Consider the following 21,332-nt stretch of genomic DNA (forward strand, 5'->3'; position numbering starts at 1 on the left):
GGACAAAGAGAGGACAGAAGTCTTGGGTTTGGGGGCCACCGTGAGTCATCTTCATAGAAATTACTGAAGTGGCACAGAATAAGGGAAAGATATACACTGTTTGTAAGAGTGGAGAATCAAGTAGCTTAGTAGTTGAAAGAAGTGAATGGAACAATCACCAGATGAACATATATATCAGTATAGAGCAACATTCCTCAGGTTACTCATCTGAATCATTTTGTCTTTCCAATGGTGATTTTATTTTTTTCCCTTGCAATTTTTTTTCTTAAACCTGAAGCATGTGCATTGATGTCACGAGAAAAGACCGTGTCAGATCATTATCTCAATCACACACCCATTAGATTGCCTAAATGTAAACGCAACATAAGGAAAACTGCCATATATACAATACCCAACAGTTGAACGGCCTTTATTCCACTTGCCTTTTTTCACTTTTAGAAAAATATGCATGCAGAAACATCTGCAACTTCCTGAGCTAACACTACTGGTAAAATGGAAACAGACTGGCAGGTTGTTTCACCGAAGGGCCGGTCGACTCTACCTTAAAGCTTGTTCTTTTCTACTGAAGCGTATCTTTTTAAAGAAGGTCTTTAATAACTGGTAACTCCTGTCACTCCAGCCTGCAACAAGCTTTCCAGTCTCACTTTTCTAGGCCTTCCCTCTTTGTAAAGCTGTCGTTATTTGATGTGTAGGCAGAGGATAACGTGTGAGGGGAATACAATATTGAGAAAAATATGAAAAACTTAAAAAAAAAAAAGATACATGAATTTTTTTCTCGGTCTATGGTATACATAAAAAAAAATCTGTTTCTACATATCAATATATGTTGGTGTACATATACAAATATAACTAATAAATGTTGATTCATAACTAATTCCGAGTCAGACTGATTTACCCTGCTCTGTCGCTTGCTCTTCACTTCCCTGACTGGAGGAACATTCGCATGTTCTGCTCAACAGACAACCATTAAAAACCCACAGAGACAGCAAATACAGGTAAAAAGTAAGGTGTGCACACTGAGGCTCAGCCAAAAAAAAAATGTAAAAGGAGGAATTAGAAGTTTGTCAGGTAATGAATATTTCTAATTTTCAAAATCATACATTGTTAATAATTTGAATGAAATTAAATTAAGAGTCAGCAAGTTTAGTTTTAAAATGACACATTATGCAGTCAGTTGTGCTTATCTGACGCCACGGTTCATCATGTATCACAGCACAATAAATGCATGTCAATCTGTAATTGCGGTCCTTTTCAGTTCCAACACTTTGGTGTTTTACCTGTTGAAATATCTTGCAACAACGCCTTCACTATGCTCAAAAAGCTGTGTTTGTCTCCTTTTTTTCCTGTTTGGACATGTTTTCACGTCACATCCCCTGCGCCATGGGAACTTAACTGCCTCTTGTCAGGAAGTGTAATAACTCACATACACTGTCATTCATTGACTATACTTGACACCCCCCCCCCACACACACACACAGCAATGCAAAAACAAATCCTAACATTTTTCTATGTGAACTTTTATTTCATCTGCTCATGACTTTTTCAAATTTTTAATTTAACATATTTTGTTAATTTTTAATAAAACATATCTAGACTAGAACATTTGCTCCAACTACTTCCCCCTCAAAAATGAATCTAGTAAGAGCAAATACAAGGAACAACAATACAAATCAGAAACAAAAAATCTGGAAACGCTGTATATAAATCGCCTTTACACTGAAAACCAGGACATATTTACTTACACAAAGGGAATATTGAAATAACAAAGGGAATGTTGTATATCACTAACCAGTAGAATGGTAGGATTTCGGGAGAATCAATGTACAGAGTAACTGGCAATAATGAAGCATGGATGCACGCAAGCTTACACCCCCACCACCACCAAATACACATTGCTATGTGTTTACATCACATGGGCCCCTAATTATCATATGTACAAATTATTTTGCCTTCTGAAAGCTGTCCCGTCGTCATTCACATGTTGATTTGGTGCCTTGATATTGCATTCAGAACAATTTAATCTGCCATAAATAGCATCTGATTCTTTTGCTTTTGATTATTCAGATCAATGTACACACTGTGTATATAGCATGCTTCTCATCATTATCATTATTGTGCTTATCCTCAGGATAATGTCTGGGACATCATATAATCACAATCAAATGACTCCTTTAAAAAAAAGGCACATTCCCATATTTACAGGGATGTGACGTCCCCCTACCAAAATAAGCTATTTTCTCAGGGCATTTCCAAAAATGAAAAATAAAAATCTATGTACAATGAACAAGAGATTAAAAGATACATAAATTAAGGTAGACATATCCCCAATTCTCTGGTAGAATTGAAACTCCAGTCCACATGCAATGCCTGAAATATACAAAAAAGAAGCACAAAAGCATATATGGAAAACAGAACTGATTGCTTTTCTGATCGTTATTATTGATGTTATACTGAATTTGTAGTCATTTCAATAAAATAACTCATCAATAATCAATCCATATCATTGTCATACCTTGAGCCTTCCCCTGATTTGTTCATTTATATGCACATTTATGTTTCTATACTTCAGGGGTTTTGTCTTTTCTAATAAAATGGAATTGGTGTGTGTGTGTGTGCGTGTGTGTGTGTGTGTGTGTGTGTGTGTGTGTGTGTGTGTTCATTAATGAAATCAGGCCCTCATGCCCCTTTCTTTAAAGTCTCCCCCATAATTAATGCATACAAGACAAACACAAACAATTGGCACATAACACATTCACATGTGTCACTCAAACTATCCTGGTTTACCTGGTACCTCCCACTGAAGAGCAAATATTTCCAAAAACACACACATCAGCCTTTTCAACACACAAGGTGCTGTATAACCATACCCATTGTCCATTCAGTGGTGAAGTAGTAAATAACCCCAGTGATTGAATCTCCAACCCCCCAACCATCTATTCCGCACCGACTCCTCCCTCTCCTCCTCCTCTTCCTGCCAACTCGCCTCCCAACACCCTTCTCATGCCTCTTTGTCAGGTGACTCCTCTAGCGTGATGACAGTGAACTCCTCTGTGTTGCCATTCTCCTGGATCTTCTCCTTGTTCATGAGGGTCACCATTTCCTGCTCTCTCTCCTGGGCATGCGAGCTGGATGCCATTGCTGCTGCAGACCCATTGCCTTCACCGCCATCTTTGGACGTGATCATCAGCGTTTCCTGTTTGCCACACCAGCTGTAAAAGACATATTTTGTCTTAGCCTCTTCTCTTCACACACAGAAATAGATCAATGACCTGCACTTGGAACAACATAATCACAAACCTGTTTCTCTTTGCAACAGCAACACACACAAAAAGAATAGCAGCAACTGTAATAGCCACTCCAATGATCACCAGCCAACCTAAAGGGAGAGACAGCACAGCAACTGAGGATAAAATGAAAAAAAAAAAAACGTATTCAAATAACAAACTCAAATATATTGCTCACTTGAACCACCGCTTTCCTGTTGATCATGCTTTGGCTGGACGTGGTCCTTTGCATTCATGTCTTCAGTGGGGGATTGCGGAACTGCATCTAACCAGAACAAAAGAATGTAATTACTTTTTAATAAACATTTTAACCGGGCCAACCACCATCAAAATAGGTGTTGGTTTAAAGCACAAAACACAAATGGGCCATTGAACAGATTTCATTCTTAATGCATTTTACATAAATATATGCAGTAATGCGTGTGACTGTGTATTGAAACTATATGTAAATATGTATGCAGAAATGTATATTTGTGTTTGTGTGTATCTACACATGTATTTATGCAAATGCAAAATTGTGTATAAAGACAACCGTATATGTACAAACATACATACATACATACATACACACACACAAACACACATATATATATAGTTTGTATATATGTGTATAAAATCTTTGCCTATGCCTTGGTGTCCTAAACATTCAGCTGGGTCCAGCCTTCCTTAAGAAGGATGGATAAATCTTTTTTTCAATTGTATTGAAATTTGTATTTAGATTTTCCATCAAAAATTATGTTTAATACATCACTGGACTTGCTGTGTCAATACTAGTTAATTACTGTACCAAACACCAGGGGGCAACATGTGGCTCTGGAAGTTTTTTCAGTCCTTACAAAAACTGCATTGGTTTTCTCAATGAGTCTATTTTAAAGTCTCTCCTCTTCGAATGAATTCTTTTAACCTTTCAGTCTGTTTTCTTTAAGGACATTTAAAGTTATCCTTAAAACAAAAGATACATTATTAAATAATCAGCGCCTTTTCTGCTGTTTGTCGTTATCATTTAAAGTATGTATTTTATCGATGCATCCACTGTCACTTCGCGTTCTCTTACATTCTTTTCGGTCACTGTAGTTGGGTTCTTTCATCTCATCCTCTGTTCTATCCTCGACAGGTGCCTGGGTATCCTGCGGCTCTCCAATAGGTATTGTTTGAAACACACCTTCCTCCTCAAAGAGGGTGGGCTGCAGCCCAGATCCAGTGGGCTGCTCAAAGTCCCCAAGACCAAAAGTGCCCTCCACAGGGTTCTCAGAGTTCTCAGAGGTAATGCTGTCCACAACAGGCATCTCTGTGGTTGCCTCTGGATCATCTGGATCTTTGGAAATAGTTGCGATGGCCGACTGTGTGATTTCTATTACCCCACCAAAAGAACCCTCCCCAATGATTGCTGTGACGTCAAAATCAGTCGGCTCTGCCGTCTCAGAGTTTGAAATAATCTCCCCTGCGGATGTTGTGGGGTCCTCCAGCTGGGGGTGGATTGAGGGTTTAGCTGCACGGGGAACAGGAGGGGTCAAACAATGTCAAATGCAGATTTCCTTTAAATGGAACAGTCTTTTCTTTGCAGTGTGAGTGCTTAAATAGTGTTTTAAATCTTGAATTCTTTTTTTCTTAAATGTAAAAATATATCATATTTATTTGTATTAACAACACAAGTGTAAGTATTTTTTCTTAACAAAACATGTAATGATGAGCTGAAAAAATATTTGCAATAAAATCTTGCACGCAGCAAGATAATGCTTACTCATGTTAGTCTCACAAACTGTATATCATTTGAAAGTAATTTTTTGAATCATAACTCCATTTACATACATACAATTCATATATGTATCATAATTTCCAGACTATAAGCTACTACTTTTTTCACACGCTTTAAAAACTGCGGCTGAAACAATGATGTGGCTAATTTATTGATTTTTTTTGGATTTACAAGCAAATGGTCATGCCACCAAAACATTTAGCCTCATCACATTGAACCAATGAAATCACCATGAAATTCTGCGGCTGTTCAATTCCAGCAAAGAATAAGACAACTTTAATGGTTTTAATGTGGCACTAATGTGGTTTTAATTCCAGGCACTACTCAGAAAAAGCATTTCTAGTACATATTTGTGGGTGTTAGCGGAATATATGTAATTAAAAAAAGTTAAAAAAATGTTTCTGTAAGTGCAGCCTATATATGTACAAGTGTATTTCTATTTATTTATTTTTAGCCATTGTGGCTTATATTCAGGTGCGCTCAATAGTCCGGAAATTACAGCATATATGTGTATGTATGTATTTATACATACATACACTGCAATTACAATACAGTGGTTTCAAAAAATATGTTTTTTTTTAACCACTTTAGTGTTTTTTTTTTAATTTTCATTGTTTCTTTGATCTAAATATGTATTGTATGTATTGTATGTCTGTATGATGTCCTTGCGTGTCGAGTAAGGACAATAATACATAAAATAATACATAATAATAATGATTTATCATTGACATCAATTATTATTACTATTACTTTTATTATTTAGCACAACAAAATGGAAATAGAATGATTTCTTTTATTATTATTATTATTATTTTATTTGAACATTCAGAGATTTTTGTCACAAGATTTAAGGACAATCCTGTAATTAAGGAAGCAGGGTGACTACAATATAGCTCATTTCCTGTTGCAGAAACGGCGACATCACCCTGAAGTTTGGATTTCCAGTTGGGTGCCAAGGCAACACTTGAGTTGACTCTATAGCCCAAACTTTGATTGTGTAAAATGATACAGTTAGAGGCTCAGATGGTGTCAGTGAGAGACTCATTTAGAAAATGAGACGCTTCCTTTTTAATTTAAACTCTGCTCCTGCATTCTGTCCAAAAGAGTGTTTGTTCAATGGTAGAGAAAATTGTCATTTCAGCTTGCAGTCGATCGCTGTTTAAAATGTCCACTAAGTGATAAATCATTGGAAGATCAATGGGTTTATTCTACTAACCTTGCACATCAGAGAGAAAAGGTTGACTTTCAGGAAAGGCTGCATCGCAGTTCTTCTCAAGACCAGCTAAGACGTAGCAGAAAAGGTGGTTAAGGGGAATAAAATAAGGAGATAAGCAAAAAATATCCTTAGTTCACTTCAAGAGTGTGTGCAGGTTGCACACACTCTTGTTAACCAGATAGACACACATCAGCCCGACATTTTCTGTGTTCCGCATTACCTTTTTCATCGTAGCAGTAGCCATCGAAGCGCTCCTCATTACTTTCCTGAGGATGAATAATTAATCCTGTCATGTTCTTTGCACAGTTTTCATGATGTGTGTGCCTGAGGATGGCAACACTCATATTGCTGATCCACCCATTCCTGTTTAGAGATTGGTGATTACAAGATAAAATCAAACTCAATATGGCCAGTTCATAATGCAAGGAAAGAATTTCATTTAGAAACAGATTAACAAAATTAAATGAAGGTGATGCACTCTTTAACTGAGAGTTTGCATGATTGGCACAATGTGATACTGTAGTATTTAGTTAATAGACCTGTTTTTTTCTGGTTTTCTGAAGCTGAATCTAATGACCATATATCACTACTCCAAACATTCCCAGGATAAATGATTCATAACAACCAAATCAAGACATATGATTGATTTTTGACTGTGCAAGTGATGTTCCTGGAATAGTTATTCTCTTAATAAGTGACTGTGTCTATCTTCTTAAAAGTGATTCTTGTCGGCCAAATTGGAAGTGGGAAGCTTGAAAAGTGTATGTTGTAGATATACATTCAAACAAAGAAATGATCAAAAAGCAGAAGCTTAACTATGCTATCTCAATATAAAAATATCAATATAAAATGATCCATCTATTGAACAGCTTGTGACCAATGATGATGTGAATGATACGGACAGTTTCCAAGATAGTGGTTCTATTGATCATTCTGTTTCTCTGATGCATTTTCTGTGTTTCAATGTCCTCTTACAGTATTTTCATTCTTACTTGAAAAACATGACTTTCTGTAAGATAAAGTTCACTGCATCCACCAGGAGGACAAGACAAGACAAGGACCTGGAGAACGTGTCATCACATGTGACATTGTAGTTAAAAATTATGTGAGACTCCTGTTTTGGGTGTATAATGGGAAAAAGATATGGTAAACTGGAATAGTCCTTGCAAATGGTGGACAGGTTAGCTGATCCTCATAACTGACTTGAAACAAACCAAATCTACATTCAATGTGAGTTTGTTTCAGAGGCATAGTCAGTTTTTGGAAATCTTTACCCCATTTATGTGTGGCAAACACTGGCTAATCCCTCAGTTTGTTCTGAGGGCTGAAAGGGGACACGTGTTGGCCAGGGTACCAGGCTAATCCTTCGATCTCAGGTTCATCTCAGTCTGCAGATCAAGAATGGGTCCCCTCCCATCCAGTGTGATTCCTATTGGCTGAACCTTGTGACAAGTCACTCACTTCCAGCCATCTCATAAGGGGCAGGTTAGATACAAGGATGGGATTATCAGTACAAAAAACCAAAATGCCTCTGGAAATGGCAGCATTTGTCATTCTATGGCATTTTCGGGGCTACCACATAAGTGGACTCGGCAGATTATTTACTTTAAACAACGAACACAAATATCTCAAATATCTAATAAGATTAGATAAATGTGGCCTAAATGTGATAAACCACTGGGCTCTCTCTCCAGGAGAGGGAGAGAGAAGCAGGATAAGAGCTTAAGGAAGAGAGGAAGATGCCCAGCCAAGGCTCCATCCAGCCTGGACTAAAACACGGCACAGAAACAATTCGAAATGAGTTAAAAGGAAATTTTAAAACGGACAAAGTAGCTTTTAAGACTGCAAAATGGTAGCGGATTTATTTTCTGACCCTGAGTGTGGCCGTGACTGGTCCTGAATTAGGGAGCCGCTCTCCCATCTTCCTGGTACTGTGTACAGCCACTGACTCTTAGTGGTATGCAGTGCCGAAACGTACTTTCACGTCTGATTAGAGAAGGGTATTAAAATTGCCATATTTTATGTTCGTAATAGATCACATATTTACCCTCCGTGTCAAAGCTTAGCCCATAACCGCCAAAATCTTCTCCCACCATTGATCAACATCTCTACAGGGATCAGAGAGTTTTACAAAGCACAGCACTTAGACTCCCTATAATAATTGTTTTCCCAATTAAACCTCTTCTTCATAAACTCCTACTAACTTTTGGTACTCTAAGATTTTATTATCAGCTTTTGCTATTAACTGTAAAGTTCAATTTTGGACTTCAGATCACTGCCTTAAGTCCTGGCTCTTCTGGCAATTCCAGGCCACGAGCACAGTGGGGCAAGGATTTTCTTTTCCACTCTGGAACAACCTCTCTCAGATCAGACAGGGGATATCTTTTCTAAATCCTCTTGTGCCGTCACAGGGCTTTCTTTTCTAAATGCTCTTTAATCATTCATATTACTTCCGAGAAGATATTTTGTGGCAACATTGGAAATGCAAATTTCTGTATAAGTTTGCATATAGGTATTATTCTCAGCTGAATAAAATTAAAAACTGTTGCTTTACCTGCAGGTTTCCATATGTTGAGCATAGGCCTCTTTGACTTGATGTGGTTCCGCTATTTTGCTTTCCAGTTGCTCACACAACTTTTGGACCATTTCAAAGTTTAGAGAGTAACGGCTTGCTCCTTCAACCAGAAATACTCCAGCATAGCTGCAGCTGCGGTACTTAACTGTAAGAAAAGCCAAACAGAGAATAATTGATATATAAAATCATTCTATGTCATAAAATCATTCTATGAATCCAGATTAATTTACATATGGATATGACAGAAAACTGCAAGTGAAACAAAAAGCCATTACTAAGATTATTCCAAATAATTTCTCCAATAATGATAAAATTTAGTGCACCTGGTGAGAAACCCAATATAAATGGGAAACTGAGTTCAAACAGAAATCAATAATGTATGGATCAAATAGAAGATACCCTGTGGTGGCTGGGGCTCAGACGGTAGAGCGGACATCTCTCCGGTCGGAAGGTTTTGATTTGCGGCTCCTACTTCGCAGTGTCGTTGGACAAGACACTGAACCACATGTTCACTTGTTAGAGTCTTGCATGGCATCTCTGCCACGATCAGTGTGAATGTGTGTATGTGCGAGTGTGTGAATAGGTGCCATCTCGAGTAAAGTGCTTTGAAACTCTGAGTTGGGAAAGTGCTACACAAGTGGAGAGCATTTATCATTTACAAAATGTGCCCAAATAATACAGGTAAACAAATCCAAAACTATCAAAAAAATACCAATCTAAAACTGTCAAACATACCATATATGTATATATATGTCTGTATGTATATATATATATATATATGAAATTTCACTTGTGTCATATGCAGTCAAAACTGAACGAACAAACAGAAAAGAACCAGGAAGTAGTTTGAAAGCCCTCTCACAGATGCTCATGAATATTTTACTGCATGTGAGAAGCTGACAGTATCTTGTGCATCCTTGAACGTTTTGTTTTTTTTTGGCCTGAAGAATCAGCGCAGCCCCTGATGAACCCTGAGACACTGTCACACTCGACATGAATGCTTTCATAGTTGCTAAATGTATGATAAGCAAATAATTGATTTCCACGGTCGCAGTGTTCTACTTGGATATATCCTTCTGTCAGACATGAGCTAATATCCAGTTGAGTTTTATGAAAAAGAAAAGAAGCGTCATGTGCTCAGCAGCATAGTCGTCTCCAATGTATGGCCCTCAGGCTGTGTTCAGAAGAGAACAGAACAGACAAACACATAGAGAATACAAGCGGATGCATACAAATGACACTGGCAAACAAAAACTCCATCATGTGATCACAAGATGTTGCTTCAAAAGCCCTCTTATCCAATTAAATCAGGGGTTGCCAGAAAGAGATTTGGGATCCCCCGGGGTGTTTGGAGCCACAGATGGAGTGACAAGATGATTTGCAGAAATCAAATTAAAAAATTATATATAGACAGAAGTAGTGTTGCATAGTAATGCAATACTATTTGCACAGTTACTTTGATGCTTCCTCCTCATATCAAGTCCCTGGTTCAATTCTGACAGTGGCTATTTTCTGTGTTGAGTCTGCATGTTCTCAACATGTCTGTGTGGGATTCCTATGGGTTCTCTAGTTTTCTCCCAAAGTCCAAAACATGCAGTAGGTCCATTTTAGGCTCTTCATTGTGAATAAGAGAGTGAATGGTTGTATGTTTCTATGTATAGTGCCATGAATGATCCAGCTTAAACCCAACCTCTCACCCAATGACAGCTGGGATAGACTTATCCAACCCTGACTGCAAGATAAATGGCATAGAAAATGAATGAATGAAATAAGTAGTGATAAGAGAAAAAAATACCAAAAATCATAAAAACAACAACAAACAAATCCAGTCAACAAACATCTTTCATTTTTCAGCATAACTCCACGTTGAGACGGTTGAACTGGCAGTAAAAGCTGCGCAAGTTTGCTCTGACGTCTTAGATTGTGATTGAACATACATGCAGTTTGAGCGTGGGACCTGCAGTGAGATTGTGTTGAATTTTTTTAAAGTCCCCAGATGTTTGCAAGGGGGGGGCATTGTTTATTTAACACAAGAAAATCAAACTTTAAAACCTTCCGTGAAATTTTCTTGTCTGGGCAGAATGGGGCATGAAAATGATATGGAAGGAAAATAAAATGGACAGTACAAAGTAAAGTGAACAGCAGAAGTCACCAGGTGCAGATTTGTGCGAGGGGTCACAGGACAACACACGTGTATACTTACATGTATACTTGCATGGCATATGCCACTTATGTCAGTTACTGTCATGAGAATTCATGTGGACTCAGTTGCTGCTGTAACCAAATAAAGTTCCAAAAGAATTTGCCTCAGCCTGGTTAATATAATTTTGTTGGTTTTTTTTTTGTTTTTTTTTAACTATACTTATCAGCAATAGGCATTTAGGAAGATCTGACTATGAATTACACTCAGCTGTGTGATACTATTATGTTAATAATAGTACAGAAGTAGCAATTTTGCAAGTCTGAAATCAGTATGAAAATGTATTTACAAAATAATCTCCCGGGTTGGTCTTATATAGGAATTAAAAATTTGTGGTGCTACAACTTAATAAAAAACATAGCTGTGTTTGTCAAGTAAAGGTTTCAGTGGATGTAGCATCACATAATGCTGTTTCTGGTTTTGGATACTTGTGGTTTAAGGGGGAAATGAAAGACTATCTTTCACAAATTACATAGTGATCTTTATTAAAGAAGAAAAAAAGCTAATATTTTCTGTACAATAAAAAGGATTAAGGAGGCAACTCTCCAAACTTACTTTGGCAGAATCATAGATCAAAACCTGGACAGTGATTGTCAAACTGTTTTGTCCAAAATCATGACTAAACCTGAGGATTTTTATTTTAACAGGAGAAATGAGAATAAAAATGCAAACTGCTTGGGATTTTTTTCTGAAATTAACATAAGATAATTCTTATCAGCAGTGAACATAACAGAAACCACAAAAGAAACATCTTGGCATTTAACTAGAGGTGCACAAATAACAAAAAAAGGTGTGACTTTGTATCCATGGTGATCTGATCAAATCAAGTTAGTCATAGCAGCTTCCATGACACTCTATAGAAGGCGATTCAAAGCAGCTAATTTTAATTATGTGACCTGACAGTCAAGGGCCATGGTTTCCCTTAATATTTCATGGGAAACAGACCAGCTTATAAAGTTGATTATCTGATCATGCTGCCAAGAACATTAACCAGGATGACTAGCTCTCTTGCAGTTGAGTTGCAACACTGGACAAAAATGCTATTTCATCCATTACTGGTTATAATTAAAACAAGCAATTTATATAAACTTAGTTTCTTTTCCGCTGACAGATCGTGTGCAGACTGGCTTGGTCTAAGTCGCAGGAAATGCGTAGCGGCAATCATTCTGTTTGGTGCTTGTTTTAATGTGCTGCCATGGTTACAGACGCATGGTTAGTCATTTCGAATCAATGTTACATCAGTGCAATATGAGAAATATTTTTCCTGAATGAATAAACATCCCTTAGTGATAAGCAATTAAATGAAATACTGAAATTACAAAAGTTGAGTTTTTGGTTATATGAGTTCATATGAAATAAAAATGTGAAATGTTTAAGAAATCTGAATTTCTCTACCTGCATCCTTAAAATGACTTTGGTATTGCAAACTACACAAGGGAGAACATTTCTAATTGCTGGCGCAAATTAAAAAACAAATGTCTGCTCTCCGCTGATGTTTATCATTGTGAATAAAGCACATGTTCTGCCAGTACTTGTTTTGTGTTGGCTGTTTCAGCTCCTTGCCCCCCTCTCTCGCAAACACAAGCACTCACACCTGACAGAACCTCGGCACATGCTGCCATATGGCACAATGTCCCTGAAAGTGACGAGAGAAAAACAAGACAACAGCCCTGGCTTTGCAGAAACTCCCCAGCGAGATGAAAGCATGCACAGCTTCACATCGGTAAGCTCAAAAAAGGCAGCTTCATTAGTATGCAGATGGAGCAGTCGTGGTCGTCTTTATACAGTTCAGAAGCCCACCATGCCGATGCAAGGAGTCTCCCAAAGGCTCCATTGTCACCTAATAGAGTTGAAACCAAGGAGACTGCAAAGCGTGGGTGTACAGAATCTAATAGAAAGGGAACAGTTTTTTGCCAAAACCCCCAGCTGCACCTCAAGTAATAGACAAGCCTGACTCCACTTTCACTTAACTTTGTCTCTACTCCCTTCTTTCCGATTGTTTTTACTCATCACTTTCTGTTTGTCTTGTCTGTGCCAGCAATAAAGAACAAATTACACCAAGCATGCATGTGCTCTGATGGGCTGACCACAGAGGCACATACAGGTTGGCTGATAATGTTTGAAATTATCAAGTATGTTGTACATGACACACCATAAGAGAATTTACCCTGATGTGAAGATTAAAAAAAAAAAGGCAATATTTGATCATTCACCCATAATCTTTTAATTACCGTTTTGCAATCAGATGGTTTGGATTTTACCTCGATGAAGGTGCTCTGTCAGCACGAATGTTGCTGCTCTTACTGGTCACAACAAAGGTTCACCATGGCAGTTGGACGAGGTATGAAATGTGAGAAGTTTGGTACACACACACACACACACAACCTAAAAACACCCTTGCCAGATTGGCTGAAGGTCAAAAGAAGGATTCCCATTGTCTGTTTGCAACATGTGCCATCTTCTGCTTTAACATCCATTATTATTTGAGTCATGCCATTATTTAGACACCAACATTTATTAACAGGGTTGGGGGACATCTGCGTGAATGGGGCATGGAGGTGGAATAAATAATATAAAAATACCGTATTTTATAGCACATTTCTCTATATAGATTTCCTCAAGTTGCTTCTCTCCTCTTCATGTGCTGTGGTTAAATCTATCTGGCTGAAAATGTCAACAATTCCGCTTTGACCCATTCTACTTCCATCATCTGATACAGTGGATGAGATTAGCAGTGAAAAGAAATCTATTTTTTAACAGTAAGGGTCTGTATCCCCTACAACAGGACTACTCATCTGAAGCAGATTCACATTGCCTTCACATGCAAAGTCCTATTTCGCTTTTGTTTTTTGGCCTTGGGGTGCCAGGGACAATGTTTAATACTGGCACTATAAAGGCTTGCATGTGATCAGATAGTGAAAGTCAGTGTTGTAGCCCAGGAAGGGTCAGACTTGTTTCCATGACATGCTGGTTAGGAATGACAACATGACTGTTTCACTGTAAAATAGATATTAATTTTCAAATTATTCTGTGAATGATCCAAGAATATACTGCTGTTTAAGATAATGTTCTTACTTTCTTAAATTGATTGTATATAGGCTTACACAATGGCATTTTTAAAATGTAATTCACCTCTTTCCCTTTAAATATTTTATATAGCAGACTCATCTGCAGGATGGTTGGCTCAGTTTCATGATGGCAAATCTGAAAAATCCATGATAAACACCGATGCAAAATTCAATTCATGAACAAGGTCCAGACAAAAAAAGTCTTTCACTACTGAGCTCTATGAGGCAGTTTATTAAATAAATAAACTGCAATGCTTATCAAAAGCTGGTCAAAATTTCCATCTGTTACTGTGACAGGTGATGGAAGACCGGGAAATGAGCGACACCGTTTCAGTCAGCCGGAAATAAAGAGAACCCAGATATATTTTGTTCGCTTGTTTAGGGTCCTGCAGAGCATTCCACATGTCAGCTGGATACACAACTGTAGGAGTTAAACCCAAGGAAAAGTTTATAAAATTCACATGCTCAGCAACACAAACACCCTACACCTTGGTATGAAGAACTGGCTGAAAGGAAAACTCTGTGGCTGGGCACAGACAAAAGGGGAGTCGGGGAGGATTATACAACTTGTAGGTGCAGGGCCAGTCAGCTGTAGAGGGCAAAGTGGTGAAGGAGGCAAACACGTGTCCCGGAGTCTCTGGTGGCAGGACAGACAGCCTCTACAGGCAAAACTCTTCTTTGTCTCAGTCCATTGGGCCCTTGACCACACCTCACCTTGAAACATCACTCGGACACATGCAGGATGGGTGGGCCCACCGGGGAAGCAAATAAAGACGTATTTTCAAGGATTGGTCAAGGTGGAGTAGATACACTTGAGTTAATGTGAAAGGGAGCAAGGGAGATGTAACACTGCACTCCATGGAAACAAACAAATGACAATCATTTTCTGCCCATTCATGTCATCTAAAGTAGCTCAGCACTGCTTAAAGAGGTCAGTATTTTGATGTGAGGACAGATTTTATCTGTTCATCGTGACACACTGGTGAGACCTAACTGGATGTTAACAGACCGATTTAATGTTTCACTGGTTAGTGGCAAAAAATCCTCCTTATAATCAACTGAATTATTCAAATGAAGTGATGCTGATGAATTACACAAATTTCTTTTCCTTGACAAGGTCACACAGTTGTGAATCAAAACGGACCGAATACTAATTTAACTACAATTCCTAAAGGCATTCTCCTTCCTTCGAATCCCAGTGTGACTGTTTCCTATGGTCTCTAAAAACCACCTAAATAAATCTCCTCTTACTTTACAAGGCGGGCTAGACTGGCTGCAGGTTATCAAGCCCTGTTCTTGGCGATGTGCTTCAGGTGAAGAAGAACCAGAGGCTTAATGTTCAAAGGGGCGTCTGCCAGGGAATACCCGCCAATTTACAATTTAATACAGATTGTTTTTCAGCAACATGCCAAAGGGAATCTCTGCAAACAGCCTTACACCCAACTCCTCTGGGACCAAGCCAGACGTACCCAAACCTGTTTGATTCAGGAGGAACTTCACCAACAGAAATATATTGCTTCAAGCCACAAATCCAGTCAAATCATCACATAAAGCACATGTTAATAAGATGGCGACTTTGAAGAAGAAACGCTACAACTGTTGAGCATCCTTTGTGCAAGAGAATAAAGCATTAAGCATGGCTGACTCAAGCACTGGGAAAAAAAAGAAGAAAAAAAATCTCTATCCATGCCTATGTGAAAAAAAGACAGGTCCCTACAGCTCGATTTGACATCCGAAATAATCAGTTTTACTTTCCAGCATGTAGATGTGTAAAAGGCGCAGAGTGAGCAAGAGCACGCATCTTCTTTGTGTCTGTAAGGAGTCTCAGACTGCCAGACGTAAGCCTGTCTGCGTTGGTGTAGCACATTGACTCTCTCGCCGGCATCCACTCATCCATTCAACAAGAAGCAGCAGCAGCAGCAGCGAAGGGACTGTCTCCTTCACTCCTATGTCCTTAAATCAACCCCTTCTAAAATTATCAGCAGGATTATTGAGGGAAGCAATAAACACTATGTGAGGTGGTAAAATCTGACAGTGATCGACATTTTCCAGCCACACTTTCAGATGTAAAAGGGGAAAACCCTTAACAAAGAGCCATGCATCTGGCAAAGGCAGAGTTCCCTCACCTTCAAGTTGTTCTGACCTGCAGGAGGCCAAAAATCCAGAGGTGATCCCCAAAAGAAGTATCCACATCCTGGGCAAAACGTCTGGAGATGGGTGGGTGCGTAGCTGGGAGATAGATGTGTATCAGTCCTTCTTTGGTCCTGTTTTCTCTCTGCCAGGAGTGACGGGTGGTGTGTAGGTGCGTGTTTGTGTGCGTGTCCGTGTATGTGTGTGTAAAACGGACAGTGAATGAGAGTGAAACAGCAATAAAAGAGGAAATCAGCCCCTGAGTGAAGGCAGCTGCTGCTTGTCTGGTGGCTGCTGGAGGTGAGTCAGACTTTGCTGAACTTTTCTTTTCTCAGACTGAAAATCACAAAGACCGGTGGCACACATGTGAGAGGAGAAGACTGGTTGTGTAAGCACACACCCTTCTGCCTCTCCCACACTTGCCCCACCTCTGAAAGTCTCCCTTTGCCTTCCCTGCTCTCTCTCCCATCTTTCTGCCTCTACAGTTTGTAATGGATAAGACGAAGGTGATCTCTCTCAATGTGGCTGCCCTCCCTCCATCCACTCCCCCACCCCCTGCCTTTTCTTTTTATGTTCCAGGCAGCAACAGTTTCTGAGAGCCCATCTGTTCTTTTGTTTGGTCTCACTCCATTTTCAATTCATCTGATTTTCCTGTCTGCACTCCCATTTACGTCTTTCTTTCGCAGCGCATGTCTCATTGCGACGAGGTGGCACAGGATGGCACAGCTCTGAATTTTCCTGATTTTTTTTTTAGCTATGAAGAAAAAGAAAGTGTGTATGCATTCTCACCTTCACTTGTTTTTTTGGCCAACAAATATCCGGGGGAGATTTTGTAATGAAAACCGCTGTGGGAGTATATTTTCTAGGAATATTGGGTTTTGATGAAAGCAATGATTCCAGTGGAAATATGTCTACATCTTCTAGCTTCCATCTCTGTTCTGATCCACTCCACTATTAGCATGTGCTAATGATGGACAGAGTCACATCAGGATTCTGAAAACATCTTGTGTTTGCCATGTGATTGCATAATGCCTTGCTTAAACTAATGGGACAAGAAAGCATGACTGCAGAACGTTAATTCTGTGACTTCCTTATCAACCATTTGTAAAGAATGTCTAATGGCAAAGCATGGCCATTGACTGTGTCGTCATGAGATTAACTCAGATAAACAGATATGTCCCGGCACCTCCTAGTCGAACACAACTATTAAACTCACCTTCTTATTCAATTAAAAATAATCTTGAGCATTTTCTGGACATTCCTGTACCAAGATGTTTTGTTTTTGTTTCTGAACTCTTTGTCTTGATACTTAATGACAATTTGGTTTGGTGTTGTCGAAAATACTCTGTTTGATCAATGATAACTATCCCTGATGAAATACATGCGGTTGTGCCATGCGGTGTTAACACAGGCTTCAGCACTTGATGAAATTTACCCCACCACTTCCCCCATTTTTGGAAAACATATATGCTGTTTGCTAATGTATATCTTGTAGTGTAGCAACATGATTCTGACAGAAAAAAAATCACATGTTCAGAACAGATTATGTAAAGGCATATGCGCGGTATATGTAACAATACGTCTTACAAGTGTAATCTCCACTGAGTATAGATTATAACAATTACAATAATAATAATAATATACACCTAACAAGGAAGATGGACATTATGCAAACCCAGTGCATATAGCAATGAATCATAAATAATCATGCGGGAAATAACACCGTTGTGCAATATAGGCTGAAAATTCTGCTTTAGGACAACCTTTCGTCAAAACAAGGCTGAGTACTTCCACAAGACATTAAGAAAGAAAAAAGGGAGATGTGATGTCTTTGAACAACTATAGGAACTGAGACGATGTATGTTAAAATGAGGCAAATTTTTTTTTTTCACAATAAATATGTACTTTGATAGGAAACAGTATCTTTTGGTCTTTAGATAGTTTTATGATTACAGGAAAAAAAGAAGGATGTGACAAAATGTTCATACCTCGAGTCACCTCATTCTTACTTGTACGGCTATTTCCTTTTCTGCTGTTGCTATGGTGACATAGTGACACAGTGGGGATACAAACACACAACGTTCCAAGATGGCCTTATCATGAAACACTCATCTTGGTTTAATATAAAATGCATTGATTACTTTACTGCAGTATACGAAGCACTATTTATAAAGTAAATATTTACCCAGCCTGCAATCAGAGCAAAATCTGTCTGAACTCCTCACTTGGAAGAAAAACCCTGACACACATTTAAAAGATGATCCTATAATGAATAGTTTGGTCAATGTGTAACATTTGCTTTGATTGATAAATCTCTTTTAGAACAAACCAATGCACACATTGCCCCTTGTAGGCTGGGTAAAAATAAAAAAAATCTCAGTGAGACAACACTCTAGTGTGTTGGAATGCACACAACTCTCAATCACTGTCATTCCAGAGAAGTGAAAATAAATTGCTCAACTTTCTTGTGCTCAATCATGAAAGGTCAAAAGCTTTCCACGATTGCTTTGAGATTAGCTTTGACTGAATTAATTTTCTCTAATTACAAATATTTTGGAGGAAATTTGGACTTGAGAGTGGTTCAGAACTAGAAAGAAGAGGAAGCTACAATTTGCAGTTTACAGTAGCTGGACCTGCCCGAATCCGAAGACTCAGATTTACTATATGTCTATATTTGCCGCATGACATAACAGCAGTACTAAAAGCAAATAAAAAAAAAATGACTTGTACAGCTGTACACTGGGTATGACTGAACCCTAAACCAGACTGCTGACTAAGTCAATAAACCCTCAGCAAAGACTCAAATTTCCATGATGGTTAGGCAGTGAGGACACACACATTCACTCATCAGACGTCTTGGCGATACTTGTGGTAATGGCCGACAAATGGGAACATCTCAACATTCCTATTCGGCAACGTGCCTTTTTCCCTAACAAACAGCTCATTCACTGGGATACTGGTGGACTCTAAGATATCAATACATGCAACATAAAACTCACAAATGCACGGGAAGGGAATTTATGGTGCACACCTCACCTCTGTGTGCACCAACTCAAGCATTATTTAAAGTATGAGCAAACAGATGTAAAATATGCATACATCTGTCTGTGCTGTTGTCTGAGGAGCCGAGACGCTGTCAGCTGTGTGTCTTTGTTGTGTGTCTCTGAGCTCCTATTCTCTCACAACCATTTGATGCTATAGCATCTACGGGGCTGAATGAGCGATCTCGGAGTCACAGGAGCATGACTGGACTGCTTCAAAAGGCTCGGCTTTGCGCAACAACAACAAAGCAAGAGCCTTGCTTGTGTTTGGGTGAGGACGTGTTTGGACAGTGTGTGTCACAGACTACTGTATAGCCAACTGGAATGTCCTATGTCATCCCCCATTTGGGTTGTGCCTTCAGTCAGCACAGTTGGGATACACCTCAGTGAACCCACAGGTGAAATGAGTGCAAGTGCTGTTCAGTTTGTTGTAGACTGACTGCAGACTGTACTTCCTACAATCTCAAACAACATGACTTAGTTAGAGCTGGCAAGAAAGATTTCCAAAGGACTAGTGCTTAAATACAGGGTAACTCTGAAAAAAAAATGAAAGTTTCTATACAAGGTAGTAATTTACCGGCATGTTTTGCAAGAGAACAGGGCATCCTTGTTTAATGATGACTGACTACAGAAGTGCTGGTGGTAAGGGAAAATGGGGAGACCAGAGGAAATCCTGTCAACAATGGTTGAACAAACTTGAGCGTGAGATAATGTGGTCGACAGCAAGCCTCTCACCAATCCTGGTGATCATTCACAAAGCCTGTTCACACAGAGAAATATGTGTCTACGAGACAAGTGAAAGAGACTGGAACTGAGCAGGGGGATGTAAACTGAATCCTTTTAAACAGCTCGATAAAACCATAGGGTACTTTACTATCAGTATTAGAGGGCACATTTCTTAATAATTAATCCAATCATTTTGAATTATTTATAAAAATGACATCTGAAAATCACCTAATTGTTGATAACAGAATGGATCTGAGCTACAAGACAGAGCAGAAAAGCAGGTGAGGGTTGTGATATTGTGGAGTGTCAGGAAGAGAGAGGTACTGCACAGTCACCATTTGGTATGATTTACCAACAAAAATATACCTCAGACATGTATAGCTGAAAGACATCCAAATATCAGTACAGCAGAAGAGCATGTCAGCTCGTTTGGTTGCCATAGTAACTGTGTCCACCAGTCTTCACCATGCTGTGTGTCCATGACTCTGACCTACACTGCTGACCGAGCCCCAATACAATATTTGAGCCTTCACACGCGGTTCATCAAAACCTCAGCGGGAGCAAATCTGATTCCTTCTCCCACAGATTGCTTATCCAGCTGTTCCGCATAACAAGATCGCTTGGCAAAAATCAGTCCAAGGAGTAAATGTCAGTCTGAAACAGAAAATGTCAGTCTGGTTTGTTGCTATTTCAGAGGTGATATCTTAAACCGTCTTACGTGGTGGCTGCCAGTTACAGCAGCTAAGAGGCTGTTAGAGAATTGAGAGACAAAAGCAAAACTGTTATCCACCTCTTTCTCTAAACATACAGGACTGTCTCAGAAAATTAGAATATTGTAATAAAGTTCTTTATCTTCTGTAATGCAATTACAAAAACAAAAATGTTAACATTCTGGATTTCATTACAAATCAACTGAAATATTGCAAGCCTTTTATCATTTTAATATTGCTGATTATGGCTTACATCTCAAAAATCCAAACTCAAAATATTAGAATATCATGAGAAAGTATTTTTTGTGTTTTTAATTGCATTATAGAAGATAAAGAACTTAATCACAATATTCTAATTTTCTGAGACAGTCCTGTATACTGTATATATACATATGTATATATATACAGTATGGATACACACATACGCATACACAAATAGAATATTACATAGCATAAAGACAAAGCTGCTTTCTTTCATTACAAATCTCCCATTATGAAGTGACGACAGCACAAGACAACTTCTCAACATTTCAATGACCTGACTGCCGCAGGCTTCGAAATCAACTTTATTTCTTTTGTAGCTCGTCACGATGGATGAGTCTATGCATGTGTAGTGAGCCCCCACA

General features: G+C 38.8%; 1 protein-coding gene across 1 annotated transcript; it reads right to left on the minus strand.

Moving 5' to 3' along the window:
- Window positions 1-1,501: 1,501 nt before the first annotated feature.
- On the minus strand, window positions 1,502-16,576 carry cd44b (CD44 molecule (IN blood group) b). The gene is made up of 8 exons (XM_086163409.1): window positions 16,226-16,576; window positions 8,811-8,976; window positions 6,477-6,619; window positions 6,257-6,322; window positions 4,339-4,773; window positions 3,463-3,549; window positions 3,298-3,376; window positions 1,502-3,209 (listed from the first exon to the last, which is right to left on the minus strand). Exons 1-8 carry the CDS (start codon window positions 16,290-16,292, stop codon window positions 2,999-3,001), a joined length of 1,254 nt encoding a protein of 417 aa, XP_086019535.1. The 5' UTR covers window positions 16,293-16,576; the 3' UTR covers window positions 1,502-2,998.
- Between the last annotated feature and the right edge of the window lie 4,756 nt (window positions 16,577-21,332).

This window comes from Fistularia commersonii, chromosome 17 (genome assembly GCF_037954325.1).
Source record: "Fistularia commersonii isolate RoL2024-O1a breed Wild chromosome 17, RoL_Fcom_v1.0, whole genome shotgun sequence".
Lineage (NCBI taxonomy): Eukaryota > Metazoa > Chordata > Actinopteri > Syngnathiformes > Fistulariidae > Fistularia > Fistularia commersonii.

What these genes read in the sequence shown, in the direction of transcription:
- cd44b (XM_086163409.1), bottom strand. Translation starts at nt 16,292, where the DNA reads ATGTGGATACTTCTTTTGGGGATCACCTCTGGATTTTTGGCCTCCTGC. An exon ending in ACAGGAAAGCGGTGGTTCAA is followed by an intron (nt 3,377 to 3,462) that starts GTGAGCAATATA and finishes CTCTCCCTTTAG; the next exon opens with GTTGGCTGGTGATCATTGGA. An exon ending in GCTGTTGCAAAGAGAAACAG is followed by an intron (nt 3,210 to 3,297) that starts GTTTGTGATTAT and finishes TGTCTTTTACAG; the next exon opens with CTGGTGTGGCAAACAGGAAA.